The following is a 15,375-nucleotide window of genomic DNA, read 5'->3' as shown; positions in this document are numbered from 1 at the left end:
TTATTATTATTATTATTATTATTATTATTATTATTATTATTCCACTGTGAGGTAAATTAATGAAAAAAATGTCTTCTACAGTTTTCTCTTTCAAAATAATCGATTTTAAAATATAAATTGCTCAAATTACATCTTTATTTTTTGTCGTTAATACCCACAGCACAGTGTGACCAGACCTATATGAAATCCTTATTACAGCTTAGCTGTTTAAGAAGCATCATTACTTGTATCAAAGTTTTTAGATGCATATGATGTAAAGTATGATGTGATGAGGGCGTTGGATGGTGTTTGCTCACTTGCTTCCTCACTGAGCAGCAGAGGAGGCTGGAGCTTCATATTCGGACTCAGCCTGACGGGCCTGACAGCAGGAAGTGCTAGCTGAGCACACTGAGCTAATTTCAGTCAGACAGGTTAGCTCGGCCTTTAACTCGATAGTTAAAATGGGGCTTTTCGGGAGAACGCCGGAAAAACCACCCAAAGATCTGGTGAGTACTGACAGCTGAAGGCCATCGCTGTCTTTTTGTTCTGTCAGAAAAAAACAACAACGAAGCCTTTAGCTATTGACGCTAACGTTGGCTGTCAGTTTAAGTGGCTCAAACTGTTGCTACTTTTTGCTAGTTAAATAGCTCGCGTCAGTCTCGTTAGACACAAAAGAGCAGACATTGTTACGTAAACCTGCATTATTTCCATACTGTTTAATGATATGTGTTTGTTTATACGTTTAATCTAACTACTTATTTTGGTGTGTGTATTCGAGAGCTAGCTGGTAGCATACGAGCTAAGAGCTAAGTATACTGTCAGTCACTGTAAACAAACCCTGATTTAGTTGAGATGACATCATGACGTGCCATTGTTAGCTGGCTGCTAAAAGCTCACACATCGTTTTGTTCTAATGTCCCGAATATGTTGAGATGGACGTTACATGTAAATTGTGGCTGGAAGATGACATTAATGCAGCTTTTAACAGCGTAATTTGTCGTTTCAGATCAATGAGTGGTCTCAGAAAATCAGGAGGGAAATGAGAGTGATCGACAGACAAATTCGAGGTAAAATACCGTCACAATTTAGCACCATCAGAACAGCTGTAAATATCAAAATAAATAAAAGTTTTATAAATGTTAGGGTTGTATTCATTTTCCAGTTCTAAGGTCATTTAGTTGCAAAATCAGTCTCTCTTTAAAACAATTGGAGGAAACAATAGATAATTTTAATTGTAATATATAGAAATAAAACAACAGAAGGACACTTAGAGTGTCCTTGTTGTGAGGAAAGCTGTGACATAAATCCACTGAATACTTTAAATGAAGAGTTGCAGACTACAATAAATGACCTAATGGTGTAAATTATGTAATTTTAATCTTTTAAGTGATGACATTCAATTTTCTTTCAGATATTCAAAGGGAAGAAGAAAAAGTTAAAAGATCCATCAAAGATGCTGCCAAAAAGGGCCAGAAGGATGTATGTGTAGTCCTTGCAAAGGAGATGATTCAGTCAAAACGAGCTGTCACTAAACTATACGCTTCCAAAGCCCACATGAACTCTGTCTTACTCAGCATGAAAAATCAGCTTGGTGAGTTTGGGAGCACAGGGACACAGCATCTGGGAAATGTTATGTTATTTTATCTAAACTACTTCATTTTCATTGGTAGAATTGTTTGCACATTCACCATCTTAATGTTCATTTCTGCACCGCGAGTGAAGGAAGTGTGTTTGTGTGTTTCTAGCTGTACTGCGTGTAGCCGGGGCTCTGCAGAAAAGCACAGAAGTCATGAAAGCCATGCAGAGCTTAATCAAAGTCCCAGAGATCCAGGCCACAATGAGGGAGCTATCCAAGGAGATGATGAAGGTCTGCAGCAGTGGTTTCCAACATTAGGTGTTATTGAGAGAAAAGCATCTCTGACTCAGAAGTCCATCTAGCTTTATTTTTTCCAATGAAAAAGGAATTAAGCAATGGCATCATGTACACATATTTATTTTCCAGGCTGGCATTATTGAGGAAATGCTTGAAGACACGTTTGAGAGCATGGAAGATGGAGAGGAGATGGAGGAAGCAGCAGAGGAGGAAGTGGACAAGATCCTCTTTGAGATCACAGCAGGTAAAGAAACAATAGAAATATGGCACAGTGTTACTCTCTTTTTTTTTTATGATAAGGTTTTGGTATTTAAGACTTCAGAGAGCTGCTAATAACAGATTGAATTATTTTGGATATAGGAAATACGATAAAATTTCTCATCATCAATTTTGGTTTGTTAGGTGCCCTTGGCAAAGCACCAAGCAAAGTAGTTGATGCTCTGCCTGACATGGAGCCTGTTGGGGCCACTGCAGCTTCAGAGGATGAATCAGAAGAGGACATTGAAGCAATGCAGTCAAGACTGGCAGCTCTGCGGAGCTAAGGTGACCTGCCACTGTGGTGTTAAAGTCACTTTGCTCAAGCAGTAAAGGACAGAAAATTCTGGTGCAGGGTTTAAAGTGCTGTGCAACCTCTTTGCTTCACATTAATATAATTATTTCACGTTATCAGTTGGCGTTAACTTTGTGCTATGACACTTAATGTCTTTACAGATGTTTTGTTTTTTTGTTTTTTTGTTTTTTTATAGAATGTTTGATCTACTTAGCCAGAGGAAAAGGTGTTTTTGCTTTACGTATTTTATTATCAGGGGATAACCCTTGGAAAGGCTTTATAATCCAAAGTCAAACAGAAGGTTTAAGGAAGTGTATATAATGTAAGTATGAAAAGCCTGTTGTGCCTACAGTGTTTCATCATAATCTTCACCTCTCCTAAATTATGGTGGGTTTGGTGGGGGTACTTGGATTGTTATGACCAAAACAAGTGATTGAAAAGATGTTGATGGAAGTCACCCTGCACCTGAACCACATCCTAGATTACAGTACAGTTCAGTAGTAGCTCTAATCTCTAAGAATCCACCTTCTAAGCAGGAGGTGTTCCGTGAACGAGTGCTGAACCTGTATTACATGAAACACTAGAGGTGATGGGTGGATTTCTCTTTTGATAACAAATTTTCTGAACAGTCAAATGTGTCTATATGTGGTGTACACTTATTAGAAAAATGCACGCATCTGACCCAAAACCATTCTTTGCATTATCTTTCTGCTTGTTAAATGTTTGAATTGAGTTCCTTTTCAGCAGGAGGACGCAGACGTAAATTTAGGAGTTGGTTAGTGCAGAACCTATGTATCGTGGCGGTGTTGAGTGTATACTTTTCTATGTGAATTGAGGGGGAAAAAAAAAAAATAAACTTTTAAGAATTACAAACTTGGTAAGAAGAAAGATGCCTCATGTCTGTCGATGCTCTCAGTGCTGATCTCACCAACATGTTTTACATTTGGCTTATAAATATTGGTTTTTGAAATTGCACATAGAGTGAATGTCTATTTTCAACAGCAATAAGCTTTTAAGAAATGGCACGCTCAGCGGGTCAGAAACTGTACTGCAGAGACAATGTAACACTGAGCACAAACAGCTCTGTCTCAGATAAAAGCTCTCAAACCAAACTGTGTGGACAGTAAAGAGTCAAATCAATTCATCCTGTCGTCCTGTGACCACAATCAGCCAAATCAAATACTGCCCCTGTGACACGGTTTGAGTATCATTACACATCATCTTACACCTTATTAGGGAGAAAAATATGAACCCTTTTGCTGGTACGCTTTGGGCTGCTCTTGTCTTTGAAGCCATTACTTTGTCTTTGTGGGATTAAATTTCGGCCAGCCACAGCCCTGCCTTTTGTTGTGCTGTAACCGAACCTTGCCAGTGTTCTCGGACTCCTGTATGTAGGCCACAGACACAGAAAAGGTCCTGTAGCTCGAAGGTTCAGATGGTCACAGGTTAGTGATCAGATTATCAAGCAAATTCTCAGTTCTGGAGACTTGAAATCAGTTTTCTCTTGACGTTCAAAAATGAATCTCACATTTTAATCTCAATGTAATGTGACATTAACGTGGATATATATGGTGCAATCTATTCACTGAAAGACAGCTTAAACTGCAGAGGTAAAGGGGAAAGAGTGTGAGCGGGGCCAATGTCGTCATGAACCATCAGATCCAGGGTGCTGGGGGGCCTCTGCTCACCCAGCTGCTTGGGTGTCCGTGTTGTCTGTGTAATGCAACACTGCCACCTATGGAACAGTGCAGGTCCGCTCCCCGTCCATCCCGCATCACGTTGCCGCCTGTGTGCGTCCGGACGCCGCCGCCTGGACGCGCCTGTCATCTGGAGGAAACTCCTCCCCGCAGACACCGAGTCCTGTCGCCTCTCCAGCGCAATGGTCTCCTGGATCATCTCTAGACTTGTGGTGTAAGTATTTATTGTCATTGTGATTATAATTTACATTATCTCACTCTAACCCGTCACACGCTGTAATATTAGGCCCTAAGAATAAATTGCGGTTCCTGCTTGTTGCGGGCATTTGAGCGCCTTCTTGACGATGCAGCCGCTTCCAAACCGCCGCAATATTTCCTAATATGTTAGCACAAACGGACGGTGGCTTGTAAAAGGGAAGATGTCGGTCTCTTAATGTTTGACTGAGCAGCAGGTTAAATTCCAGTGTTTCGTTTCAGTAAGTGTGATCTGGGCCTGTAGGGACCTACAGTGTATTTCTCAGCAGCGCTCAGCCGGCTGGCACTCTTTATGTTTATCATGTGCCCTTTTTTATTACAGACAAAGAGGTGACGTGATTTGCTGAATAATCTATTATCTAGGATGAAATGATTCACCTCCAGAAATCAGAGACCCCTTTGAGAGGCAGGGGCTGAAATGTGTTGAACAACAGGAGCGGTCAGTGATTGAGGCTGCTATATTGTTAATGTCCCATATTGGAAAATAACAAAAAGGGATGGGCCAGCCTTCTCGGGTTACAAAGCAATTTCTGCTATAAAACAGGCACATATATATACTTCCATGTGGCTGAGGAATTTAAATGATATTAAACAATTAAAGCATGCATATTCCAGTGGCTTATGGCTATTTTTATCTGCACAAACTATGAATCAGCGCCATTACTGAGTGTGTGGAGTATAGCGATAGCAGGCCTAACCTCTAAATAGTGAGGCCATTAAATTTAGATTGCAAGATCTTCTTACATTAGTTTGTCCTATTGGCAGCTTTCACGCTCCAGAACATGGTAATGTAGTGTAGATGATTTTAGGTGCAGTCTCCAGGAGAACTGTTCAGAGATGATAGGCCTGAGTTTGTTTGCATGTAAGTGTGTCTGTGTTTCTTAACTCCGTTACTGTCAGTCTCAGTCAGCTGGCCCGGCCTCAGCCCAACTGCTGCAACATGATGTGGGTCAGTAACTTGATCAGGTCGCCCTCACAGCTGTTGCTTGGCTGTAGCACTTCAACAGGGTGCTGTCTCTGTCCGGACAGCCAGCAGCACAGGTGCCTGCACAGGAATAGAAATTTAAAGAAAAGGAAGAAAACACATACAAGCTAATTTTACCTCTGCTCCCAAAATGTACCTCCTGGGCAGCTTGTGTTGCCCCATCAGCCATGCTGAGATTGTCTTAATACACTGCTGAAGGGAGTTTCTATCCTGAAGGGGAAAAAAAAGCTTATATTGTCCTGATTCCACTTGTCCACCAGTGCACCTATGCAGCCCGGAAAGCTCAGAGATAAACATGCAAACACATTGACAGAAAAATTACAGCTATACATGAACTTACTGACCGTGAAGGAAATTTGAAACCATAGCCAAAAAAATATTTAAAAAAGCATAGTAAGTATATTTGCTCTACTCATGACTTATCACATATGAAATACCTTGTTTTTCTGTAATTGATGCACACTTCAAATATCTGATCTCCTGCAGTGTTATATGTTTTGTGTCTGGAGTTTATGGGCACGTTTTCTGTCTTGCAGACTTGTGTTTGGTACACTATATCCTGCATACTCATCTTACAAAGCTGTGAAATCAAAAGATGTGAGAGAATATGTGAGTATATCACTTTTCGCATTTTTCAGTTATGAAACTGTCTTGGGCTGGGGCATCCTAAGGATTATGACTCTATGAGATTTTATGTGCATGTTTGTAAACCATTCACTGTTCCATTATGTTTAAGGTGAAATGGATGATGTACTGGATAATATTTGCCCTGTTCTTGGCTGTGGAAGAATTTACAGACATTTTTCTTTGTTGGTAAGTGACCTCACATTTTCGGTGTTGTAATTTCTTGACTTCTGGGTTTATAATCATATAACATTTTTGGTGACAGACTTAAAAAAGTAAAATGATCCATATTATTATGTTTTGCCACCATCTTGTGTCTCTAATGCAGGCTTCCTTTCTACTATGAACTGAAGATAGCCTTTGTGGTATGGCTGCTGTCCCCTTACACCCGAGGTTCGAGTATGTTGTACAGGAAGTTTGTTCATCCCACGCTTTCCTCAAAAGAAAAGGTGAAATCCCTTCCTTTGTTGTCTCAGTTCATGGACAGGCCTCGGTAAAAATATTCAGCAAAGACTTTAAGTTAGTCTTCACGGACTTGTGACAAATAGAATTGCAACGGTTTTGAGAGCAAAAGTGTCTTTGTGCCAAATCGCTTTTCCACATTAGCTGTTTAAAATAGTTTTTTTTTTTGGGGGGGGGAGAGGAAATGTCATGATGTGTTTCCATTTCTCCCTCTCCCTTTCCTCTGTGTCTGAGTCAGGAAACGGATAAGTGATTTTTGCGAGGATCAAAAGTAATCCAATTACATGATGATGTGGTCAAGCAAGAAATACAGATCAACACAGAATTTAATTTATAACACAGTTATAGTGAGAGATGCAATTTTCACATGATTTTTTTTGTCCTCGTTTCAGGACATTGACGATTACATCTGCCAAGCCAAGGACAAAAGCTATGACACGCTGGTGCATTTTGGGAGAAAGGGGCTGAATGTTGCGGCCACAGCTGCAGTCATGGCTGCAACAAAGGTAATGCAGACTCTAGGCATTTGTTGTGGAATGACATCAGGGTACACAACAGCTTGTTATATTGTTTGCTTTTCACATAATGAGGTAGCCCATTGAAAAGAGCTTTGGATGTTTTTAAAGTAGACAGTCCAATAGCCTTTTGTAATGGTTGTATAAAATTATTGGTCCAACCTCTTTATATCATACTGCTGCTCACACTGAAATGAATACCTGGTGCTTCCTGTGTCAGGGCCAGGGAGTCCTCTCAGACAGACTGAGGAGTTTCAGCATGCAGGATCTGTCCTCCTACCAGTCTGACTCCGATAACGCTGACCCCGGCGCTACTCAGCCTGCTGCAGCTCAACATCGAACCAGACCAATGACACGCAGCAAATCAGAAGGCTACAACAAAGGTACCGAATATACCGATTTCATAATATAAGGGCTTAAAATGGGTTCCACACTTCCTGTTCACTCAGTGCATTAACTTTGAGAGTGACTTTATAATGTACCAACAGTGTCCATTTGGTTTGTGTCAGACTAATTATCATGGCGGTTTCTCTTCCTGCTCAAGCGTGTTCAAGCCCACAGATATTGTTTAGTACATCTGCTTTCCTGAGCGGCCCCCCAACCTCAGTCCTGCTTTCCTGTTTGGAGCAGGTCAGCCGCCACAGGCCTGCCAGGCTAACCACCCTGTGATAAAACTCACTTGTAGCTGCGGGGACTTCTTTTTTTTTTTTACTTTAACATCATGTGGAAACAGTTGTTGTTTGTTTCGTTCTGGAGTGAGTGTCATATATTTTTCCAGATAATAATTACTCCTTTGTTGATTAAATTAGAAATCACATTTAGACAAGGCTTTTTACGTGAGATAGAAATCTGTGCATACAAGTCACAGTTAACCTTTTTATTCAATAAATAATCTGGTGATTTCTGTTCATATCTGCTGAATATATTATATACTATTTTATTTTCACCAAATTAAAGGATATAATCTAGAATCTAAAATCTAGAATTTGCAGATATTTTTCTTATTGTCAAGAAGTCCCATGAACGTATTTTAGTCTATCTAATTTCCACAACATCTGTTGTTCTCCGCCCCGAGCCATTTGCTTCTAAATTAATTTGTAAATACGCCCAAATTTGAATTTTAATCAATGCTTAATGATGATTAAGGGTGCTGAAAATGCTTGTGAGCTCAAGATGAATTCAGTGGTGCATTTGTTGGGAACTATTATCAATATTCACTGTTATGTTTACAGGTGATTGTTTGTGGCAACAGGAAAGTGTAAGGCTCGAGTCGCAGAAAAACTGTCCATGTTCATCATAGTGAGGGATGAATACGTCAGTGTGAGTCACTGATATGGTTTACATAATGTATGGACAATGATGGCAATGACAAAGATGAATCAACTACACCAGGCTTTTGCTCCCTGTTTTTATGGACAGTTCATTGTTGGTTTTTGGTCTCCCCATAAGGTTTGTTGACAATAAGAAAAATAGAGTGGAATATCACCAGACTGCTGTAACATGAGCAGAGTTGGAACATGTACACCTTGGCCTTCTGCTGCCATTACATAATTGTGCAGATACTGGAAAGCTCACCAAGCTAACATCATTTGTGCTGCTACAAATGTATTTCATGACTTCCTATGTGGCCTTTGTTCTGTTTTCTCCAAAATTATAATCATTATCGTACAAATCATCTTCCCCTCTGATCAAAACTGACTCCCCTACTACAGCAATTACACAAAAAGCCTTTGGCATTCACTTCAGTAGATCAAGGAACAGATTGAAATCTTGTTCATCTACCTTTTTCCACGGTACAGGGCAGGATTTTGACATGACTGAGTATGAGGTGTTGGGGTTGAACCAGTTGGACTCCAAGAAGTCACTGTCCCGTTCTGTTTCTGAGTGCACTCCCACTTCGCCCTCATTGTCATCCCAGTCCAGCCTACCCTCAACACCCTCTCCGCCACCCAGTCCCTCACCACCTTCCACTCCGCCAGTGCCAGGGCACCCTGTGGAGCTTGATAAAGAGGTGCAGGCAGCATTGAGCACTCCACAGCTCAAGCTAATTAAGAGGAAGGCCCCTGAGGTATATCACCTCCATACTATGGCTGCTCAGCTGCTGCCTGATTCTAACTGCCCCTTGAGAGTGGTTATTTACCCCCTGATTCACTAATTTCTATGGCTGCGTGGCTAAATAAATCATACTGGTCCAGTTCTTTTGCAAATGTGAAGTCTGTCTGCTAATTTGATTTCTGCACTGATGAACCAAAATTCTGTATTAACTTTGCTACAGTTATTGTTCAGAGCAAATGAGTGTGTGCCTTTGCTCTTGTGATGATTGTAACGGCTCATATTTTGGAAATGTGGCATGGGTAACATATAGGCCTGGATTGCCTTCTGCTGTATGTCACCCCTCAGAATAAATCCTACCTCTGATGCTGTGTCAGTAGGAATGGTTATGCGAATCCTATCCCCACAATGTCTTGTGAATTTCAATATCTAATATCAGTTTGTTTGGCATGGTGATGTCCCACTACATGAAGTAACGCTGTTAAGAAGAAAAACAGCAATGGGGTGTATTTTCCCTGTTAAACCCAATGAACAGATCAAAAACAACAATCATTTAATCTCAATAACAAGTATAGATTCTTTTGTCAAAGCCTGATCTATCTTATTCCTTTCTCCCCAAAGACATTTTCAAAATCAAACCTGTGACTTTCTGTGACATTTTCTTTCAAAAATCTGTGAAAACTGCTGTGCCATGCAAATTACCACAGTGATCCATTAATGGACCCCTTTAGTTCAACCTGTACATGCTCCCCTGAGCGAAATGAATGGCTGTATGGACTATATGAATGGTTGAATGTTGTAGCAAAATGTCCTTTAATCAAATTAAGACAAGACAAGATGGTTCTATTCCAAACAAAAAAAGGAAGATTGGCACTTAGCGCCGACCTGGAGTGCAACCATGGATGGGGATCTTAGTTTCAGGGACCACATCAATGCTGCTAAATCTACTTTGTTTTTAATCAAGACTTAAGTCATAAGAGAAACGTATACACTCCAGTTGTTTATTACAATGCTCTGCTCACTGGTCAGCCAGATAAATCGATTAAACAGTTTCAGGTTATTCAGAATGCTGCTGCTCAGGTTCTGACCAAAACTCTATTTTACGCTTTTCTCCTACTGAGCAACCTCGTTGTATAATAATGAGCAATGCAAAGAAAACCTCCCTTATCCTAATTGTTATAAGCACTTTGTTGTTATTATTAGTTCCCAACAAATGCATTCCATACACCTGTTTTAAAACATAAAGCGTCTACCTTCTTTAGGAAAATTTGAAACTATGCATGTGACATGATTTTACAGATGAACCTTTTTTAGCAGGAACCAGTGGCTTTGGGTCCGAGAGCTGGAACTCAGAGTATTGAGAGATGGAAAATGTGTTGGTTTTGGTCTTTTCATGGTATTTATTGACGAGATTTAAAATATAGCATCATGCCAGACATATCCATTATGAAGTGTGCTTTGAACCGTCAACGCAGCATCAAAATTTCTAACTGTAGATATTAGTTGATTACACTCACTGTCCCTTTCTGTTTATATCTTCATCTTTACTCTTTTCAGCCTCCTCTTAGAGTCCTACGGCCTCTCACAAGATCCAGGAGTGCTCTTTCTTCAAACAATGAAGCCATGTGAAACTGTCCTCAAGACTAATCCAGCTGCCTTTGCTGCAAGAAGTAAAAATACTGAATGGCCAAAAGCTACATGACTGAAGCAGCCTTGCTTTGGAAGAAGGTGTTACCAAAGTGACTTAAGATGACCCCTCTATATATAGAACAGGATATAGGCTTGTGGCTCATGAATAAATAAGTGAGGCTTGTGACACTGAGTTAGGAAATGGGCTCCATGCTGATAGACACTTTGATTTTATGGGTTATTGAATATGTATTATGTACAGTTTGTGTGAATTTAATCTTTCTGATTTGATTGTTTTTATATATCAGGTTTTGGTAGGCAATTGCATGTGTGTCTTCCCTCCTCATTAGTCCACTGTTTATGAAGCAGAATGTACTGTCACTGGATTCAACAGCTGGCATTGAGAACAATGAGGTCCTTTAGAGAATGTGTTACAAGCCATGGATCAAAAGAAATGGCAAGGCTCAACCAATTCAGGAGAAACACACGAGAGCTTCTGAATTCTGCACTGATTCGTTATCACATGAAGGTGTTGAGAAATCAGTGAACTACCGTAAAACAAACAAACAAAAAACAAGTCTGTGTCAGACAATATTCAGTTATTTACCTCACTACTAAAGCCTTAAAGAAAGAGCTAGCAGACGTAAAAATATAAAATGTCTCTAAAGATAATGAAAATTTGTAACACAATTATGTTCTCATCAATCAATCATTTTTGCACTATGTGAAAAATATACTCAATGAAATTGCCAAATAATATACAAAGTAATGATCAGAAATTAGCACCGGGATATCCTTAATTTTATCGTTATTGTTTATGTCCTCTGTGGTCAGGAAATAAAAATAGTCAGAATTACTGAGAATTAAAGGATCAGATAAAAGTCACCACCACACAAGGCTTTCTCAGTGGAGCAGACTGTTTTTGACAATCTACTGTTCACTTCTGTGTTTTATCATTTATTTGACAAATTATTTGGCAATTAATGGTCAATTAGAAATATGTCACTTTAAGCTGTAGCAGAAGTGGATATGAATCATTACTATATGTAAAGATAGTTCTTTTTTATGTATGGAATCACTGTGTAATGTTCTGCTGTTGACTGAGCAACACTAACCCCAATGATCTTATCTTCTACTTGCTTCTGTTATTCTTTAAGAATTCATGAGACTGTTGGTTTAAAGGGTTTATAATCTTTGGTTACTTATACGCGGTGATGCATTCTGTTTTCATCTTGTACTTTACAGGATGAAACTAAGCCTGAATCATAGCACCATTTTACAGAAAGTATCACAGTTAGCTGTTGATGGTTGGATTGATGCAGTAGATTTATCCTTTTCATCATTTAATCATTTATGGTGGTGTGAAGTTTGAAACAAAAGCTTCTCAGGTACAACTGTTTTGTTTACACGTCATTCACTCCGATGTTGTAGATACACTTGTGATACACATGAAATGTCCTTTTAATGGTTTCATGGAAAAAAAAAAAAAAAAAACCTAAGCAAAAATCTGATCGTGTATCAGTGTTAGTGTTGGAGGGGTTTTCAACCTTTTAAAATCCATGCAAAGTTAAACTGAGAAAAAAAAGACATGTTGCTATTTAGCAGATTTGTATACTTGTGTGTAGACCAATTAATTCACCATTGCATGAAGTTTGTTCTTAATTTGTATGAAAATTGGATTTCTTGAGCGATTATGTGTGAAACTTCTGGCCTCTTTCTATGTCCCACTGTTAAACAAATATACTATTAGTCTCAGTTGCTTCATAGAAATAACATGAATTATGACTATTCATTGGCCATACATATGTGCAAATGTCTTACTCACTGATAAATTAGTCACTTTATCTTCATCTGTGAAGAAGCACCAATTACCACAGTACGTGATCGAGCAATTTTGTTCTGGCAGGCCAGAATGTTGAATTACTTAAATATAAATTCAATTGTGAATTATAAACCAAAAACATTAATGTGATGACATGAAGGGTTTGTGATTGTGAATTTATTGTTCCACTGAATTACATATTTCTGTTAAAATTGATTTACAGTCATTAAATATCGAGTAAAACTTTGATTGCGTGTTGAAATAGTTTTTCTTGCTGAGTCAAAAGCAGGACAAAAATCATGAAAGCCACATGACTTTAATATCTATTATTTTATACATCGAACAAGACAAGATGCAACTAGTTTGAGCAAATTACAGTTTGAGGTTAACCCGGTCATGGTACTTCATGTATGGATCATTGAGATACCAGTTCCTCCTCTTCCAAAACGAAGTTGTCATTTTATCCAAAAGCTTAGACTGTGTTTTGTTACAGAACACAATCTCCCTCAGACGCTTTCGTCTAGCAGGCTTCTTCTTCCACAGTTTCTTCTTGTATCCAGCCTATTTAAATCCAAAAACAATACATAGAATTGGCTACATTATTTATTTATTTATTTGGGTTTGGTGTTAAAAAAAAAAAAAAAAAAAGGCAGTGACTTTGGCAGGCCATGGCAAACACAAACATACCTTACGTCTGATCCAAAGTCCACAGTGCAACCTCATGAATCTTTCTGGGACAGATTTTACAGTCTTCCTCTTTCCCTTCTTCAGACTGTAGTAGGTCAAACTTCGACATGGCTGTGGAGTCAGACGTGGAACAAGAGCTGACACCCTACAACAACGCAGAAAAGTGGAGGAATGATAAATAAGGTTAACAAATGGTCTACAACAGAGCTGAATGAAACTCTTTTTAGCACTCTCTACAATGAAAAATTCATAGAAATATATCCACAAGCTGTGGCGTTGTTGAAACTTGAAAATGTCCAACTCTTCGTGTGGTGAATTGTCATGTGTGAAGCTTCAGACTGTTGATGGCTCCCTGATGATAAGTGTGACCTTTAAACTGGAACTGAGTTTGAATTTAGAGTTGAGCTGGGTGGATGCCGGCACAGTGGTGCCTCATCTCCTCATCTCTCATCTCTACCTCTGCAGGATGTTGCACCGCGGCGCCTGGAGCAGCGCGGCCCGCAGAGGAGCGGAGCCACAGAGGGGGGCCGGGCGGCTCAGGCCGGGCAGCGGACAGACCTGCGGAGTCCTGGCGTGGAGAGACGCACACATCGGCCTCAGGAGCCCTGAGACACAAGGACGACAGGAAGACACGACGGTAAGCCGACAAACGTCCAACAACTCCGTCCGTTAAACGCAGGCGACACGCTAAAGAGAAGAAAAGTGAAACTACAAAGTCTGAATGTCAAATTATATCAGACCTGACAGTCTCCTCGCCAAGGCGGCCGCCATGTTTTCCTCAGACTGCCGACTGCTGATGTGTCGTTCGTGAACGATTTGTTTATTTTGAACTAATAATTTGTGTGACTCGGGAGTAAAAAGCTATCTCGTTCTTTTTTCATCTCTCGCCTCAGTGGAGGGTTCCGGTCTCGTCTAGTCTCTGGAGGGGTCCAGTCTCTGTCATATCATAATCCGCTCTCCGTGCTCGCTCACTCACTGCTTCCCATCTCTCACGCTACTACCACAATTTACGATCACCAGTTAACCAAGACATCAGCTACCCAGGCCGGGAATCAAACCTGCAACCTTCTTCTTGTGCCTCATGCTGCCTCAGCTTTGACAGACAAACAGCTCCTTTTTTAGGTCAGGGTTAGGGTTTCTCGTTCTTTGTAGAGATTAGATGATGAAAGGTTTACAAACACACAATAGGCTAAGCAATGGGGACTGCACTGGAACTACGGGTCTTCAGTGAGCAGCCATCTTTGAATGAGTCTTTCTAATGATTGGCGGAGCCTCTCCTGCCGGCAAATTAAGTAATCAGTAATTTCAACTTCAGTAGGTTACGGCCCAAATTGGTTCTCAGTATTTTAACAACAACAAACTTGTGTATTATATGCCAAGTGAAGCAGACCGTGTTGCTCTTCAGTGCTTTTTCAGTCATTACCCAAATGTCAGCCACGGCGCCACACTGGTTCCAATGAACGAATGACTTGAAAAGAGATCCGTTCATTTTACTGAAACCCGAGTCAGTAAAAAGATCCGAGCTTCCCATCGCTGCTGACGGAAGTACGGGGTCTTGTTTGGACAAACTTGATTAAAACCTAACGCGAAACAGTACGTTACCACCATCTAGCAGGTTTACGTATCTACATGTTGTCCTTACAGCCAAATGCGGTTATTTGTTGTTATCGGTGGGTTACCAATGAATCTAATTTACTTTCTAGTACACGCATGTTTTAGCTGCGTCAACAATCCGTGGCTTTGTGATATTTTTTTCTCAATCGACCACATTCTCAGAGATACGAGTCACGTCCTGATTCTTTTCTCCACTTTCTATATAGTTTCACATTTTCTGCGTCTTTGTCCGTCTCTAAATACTGCGTTGACTGCGTATTTACACTTACACATTTAGCAATGCAGTACTCAATAATAAGTCTTTTAATTTTTTATACTTTATATTTTGCTGTGAATATTGAAGTGCCCTTCTTTAAGTAAGAGCTGGAAACTTGTTTAACTTGTTATAGTGTACATTCATTTAATTTAAACCAAAAATCACTGCTGTCTGGCATACAGAGGAAATTCTGGTAACAAATCAATGACAGTTTTATGTGTGTCTATCCTGCTATGTCTTTGAAGATTTGCATGTAACACTGCTGTATCTATGTTTCTGCCCCATGGTTGTGACACACTGTAAACTAATTTATCCGATACTTGGGTCTGCCATTTGTCACAGCCTTCTGCTGGAGGTTTCTCCCAATGTGGAAAG

General features: G+C 39.9%; 3 protein-coding genes across 4 annotated transcripts; 2 read left to right on the top strand and 1 right to left on the bottom strand.

The window, feature by feature from the left end:
- The first annotated feature begins 440 nt into the window (after positions 1–440).
- On the top strand, positions 441–3,300 carry chmp3 (charged multivesicular body protein 3). 2 transcript variants are annotated; one of them, XM_029493811.1, is made up of 6 exons: positions 441–485; positions 986–1,046; positions 1,391–1,570; positions 1,725–1,846; positions 1,982–2,096; positions 2,255–3,300. In XM_029493811.1, the coding sequence occupies exons 1-6, from the start codon at positions 441–443 to the stop codon at positions 2,392–2,394; spliced, it is 663 nt and encodes a 220-aa protein (XP_029349671.1). In that variant the 3' UTR covers positions 2,395–3,300. The 2 variants fall into 2 exon arrangements, with proteins under 2 accessions (XP_029349671.1, XP_029349672.1); XM_029493812.1 differs by having other exon boundaries at positions 1,391–1,503; positions 1,754–1,846; positions 2,255–2,394.
- Positions 3,301–4,253: 953 nt separating this feature from the next.
- On the top strand, positions 4,254–12,692 carry reep1 (receptor accessory protein 1). Its single transcript, XM_029493708.1, has 8 exons — positions 4,254–4,313; positions 5,876–5,948; positions 6,076–6,152; positions 6,292–6,412; positions 6,818–6,931; positions 7,161–7,323; positions 8,740–9,008; positions 10,550–12,692. Exons 1-8 carry the CDS (start codon positions 4,282–4,284, stop codon positions 10,619–10,621), a joined length of 921 nt encoding a protein of 306 aa, XP_029349568.1. The 5' UTR covers positions 4,254–4,281; the 3' UTR covers positions 10,622–12,692.
- On the bottom strand, positions 12,575–13,922 carry mrpl35 (mitochondrial ribosomal protein L35). Its single transcript, XM_029493709.1, has 4 exons — positions 13,871–13,922; positions 13,588–13,735; positions 13,131–13,275; positions 12,575–13,004 (listed from the first exon to the last, which is right to left on the bottom strand). The coding sequence occupies exons 1-4, from the start codon at positions 13,899–13,901 to the stop codon at positions 12,816–12,818; spliced, it is 513 nt and encodes a 170-aa protein (XP_029349569.1). The 5' UTR covers positions 13,902–13,922; the 3' UTR covers positions 12,575–12,815.
- Between the last annotated feature and the right edge of the window lie 1,453 nt (positions 13,923–15,375).

This window comes from Echeneis naucrates, chromosome 22, assembly GCF_900963305.1.
Source record: "Echeneis naucrates chromosome 22, fEcheNa1.1, whole genome shotgun sequence".
NCBI classification, from domain to species: domain Eukaryota; kingdom Metazoa; phylum Chordata; class Actinopteri; order Carangiformes; family Echeneidae; genus Echeneis; species Echeneis naucrates.
The sequence above is the reverse complement of the archived record's forward strand: the minus strand, read 5'-3'. Positions and strand labels throughout refer to the sequence as shown.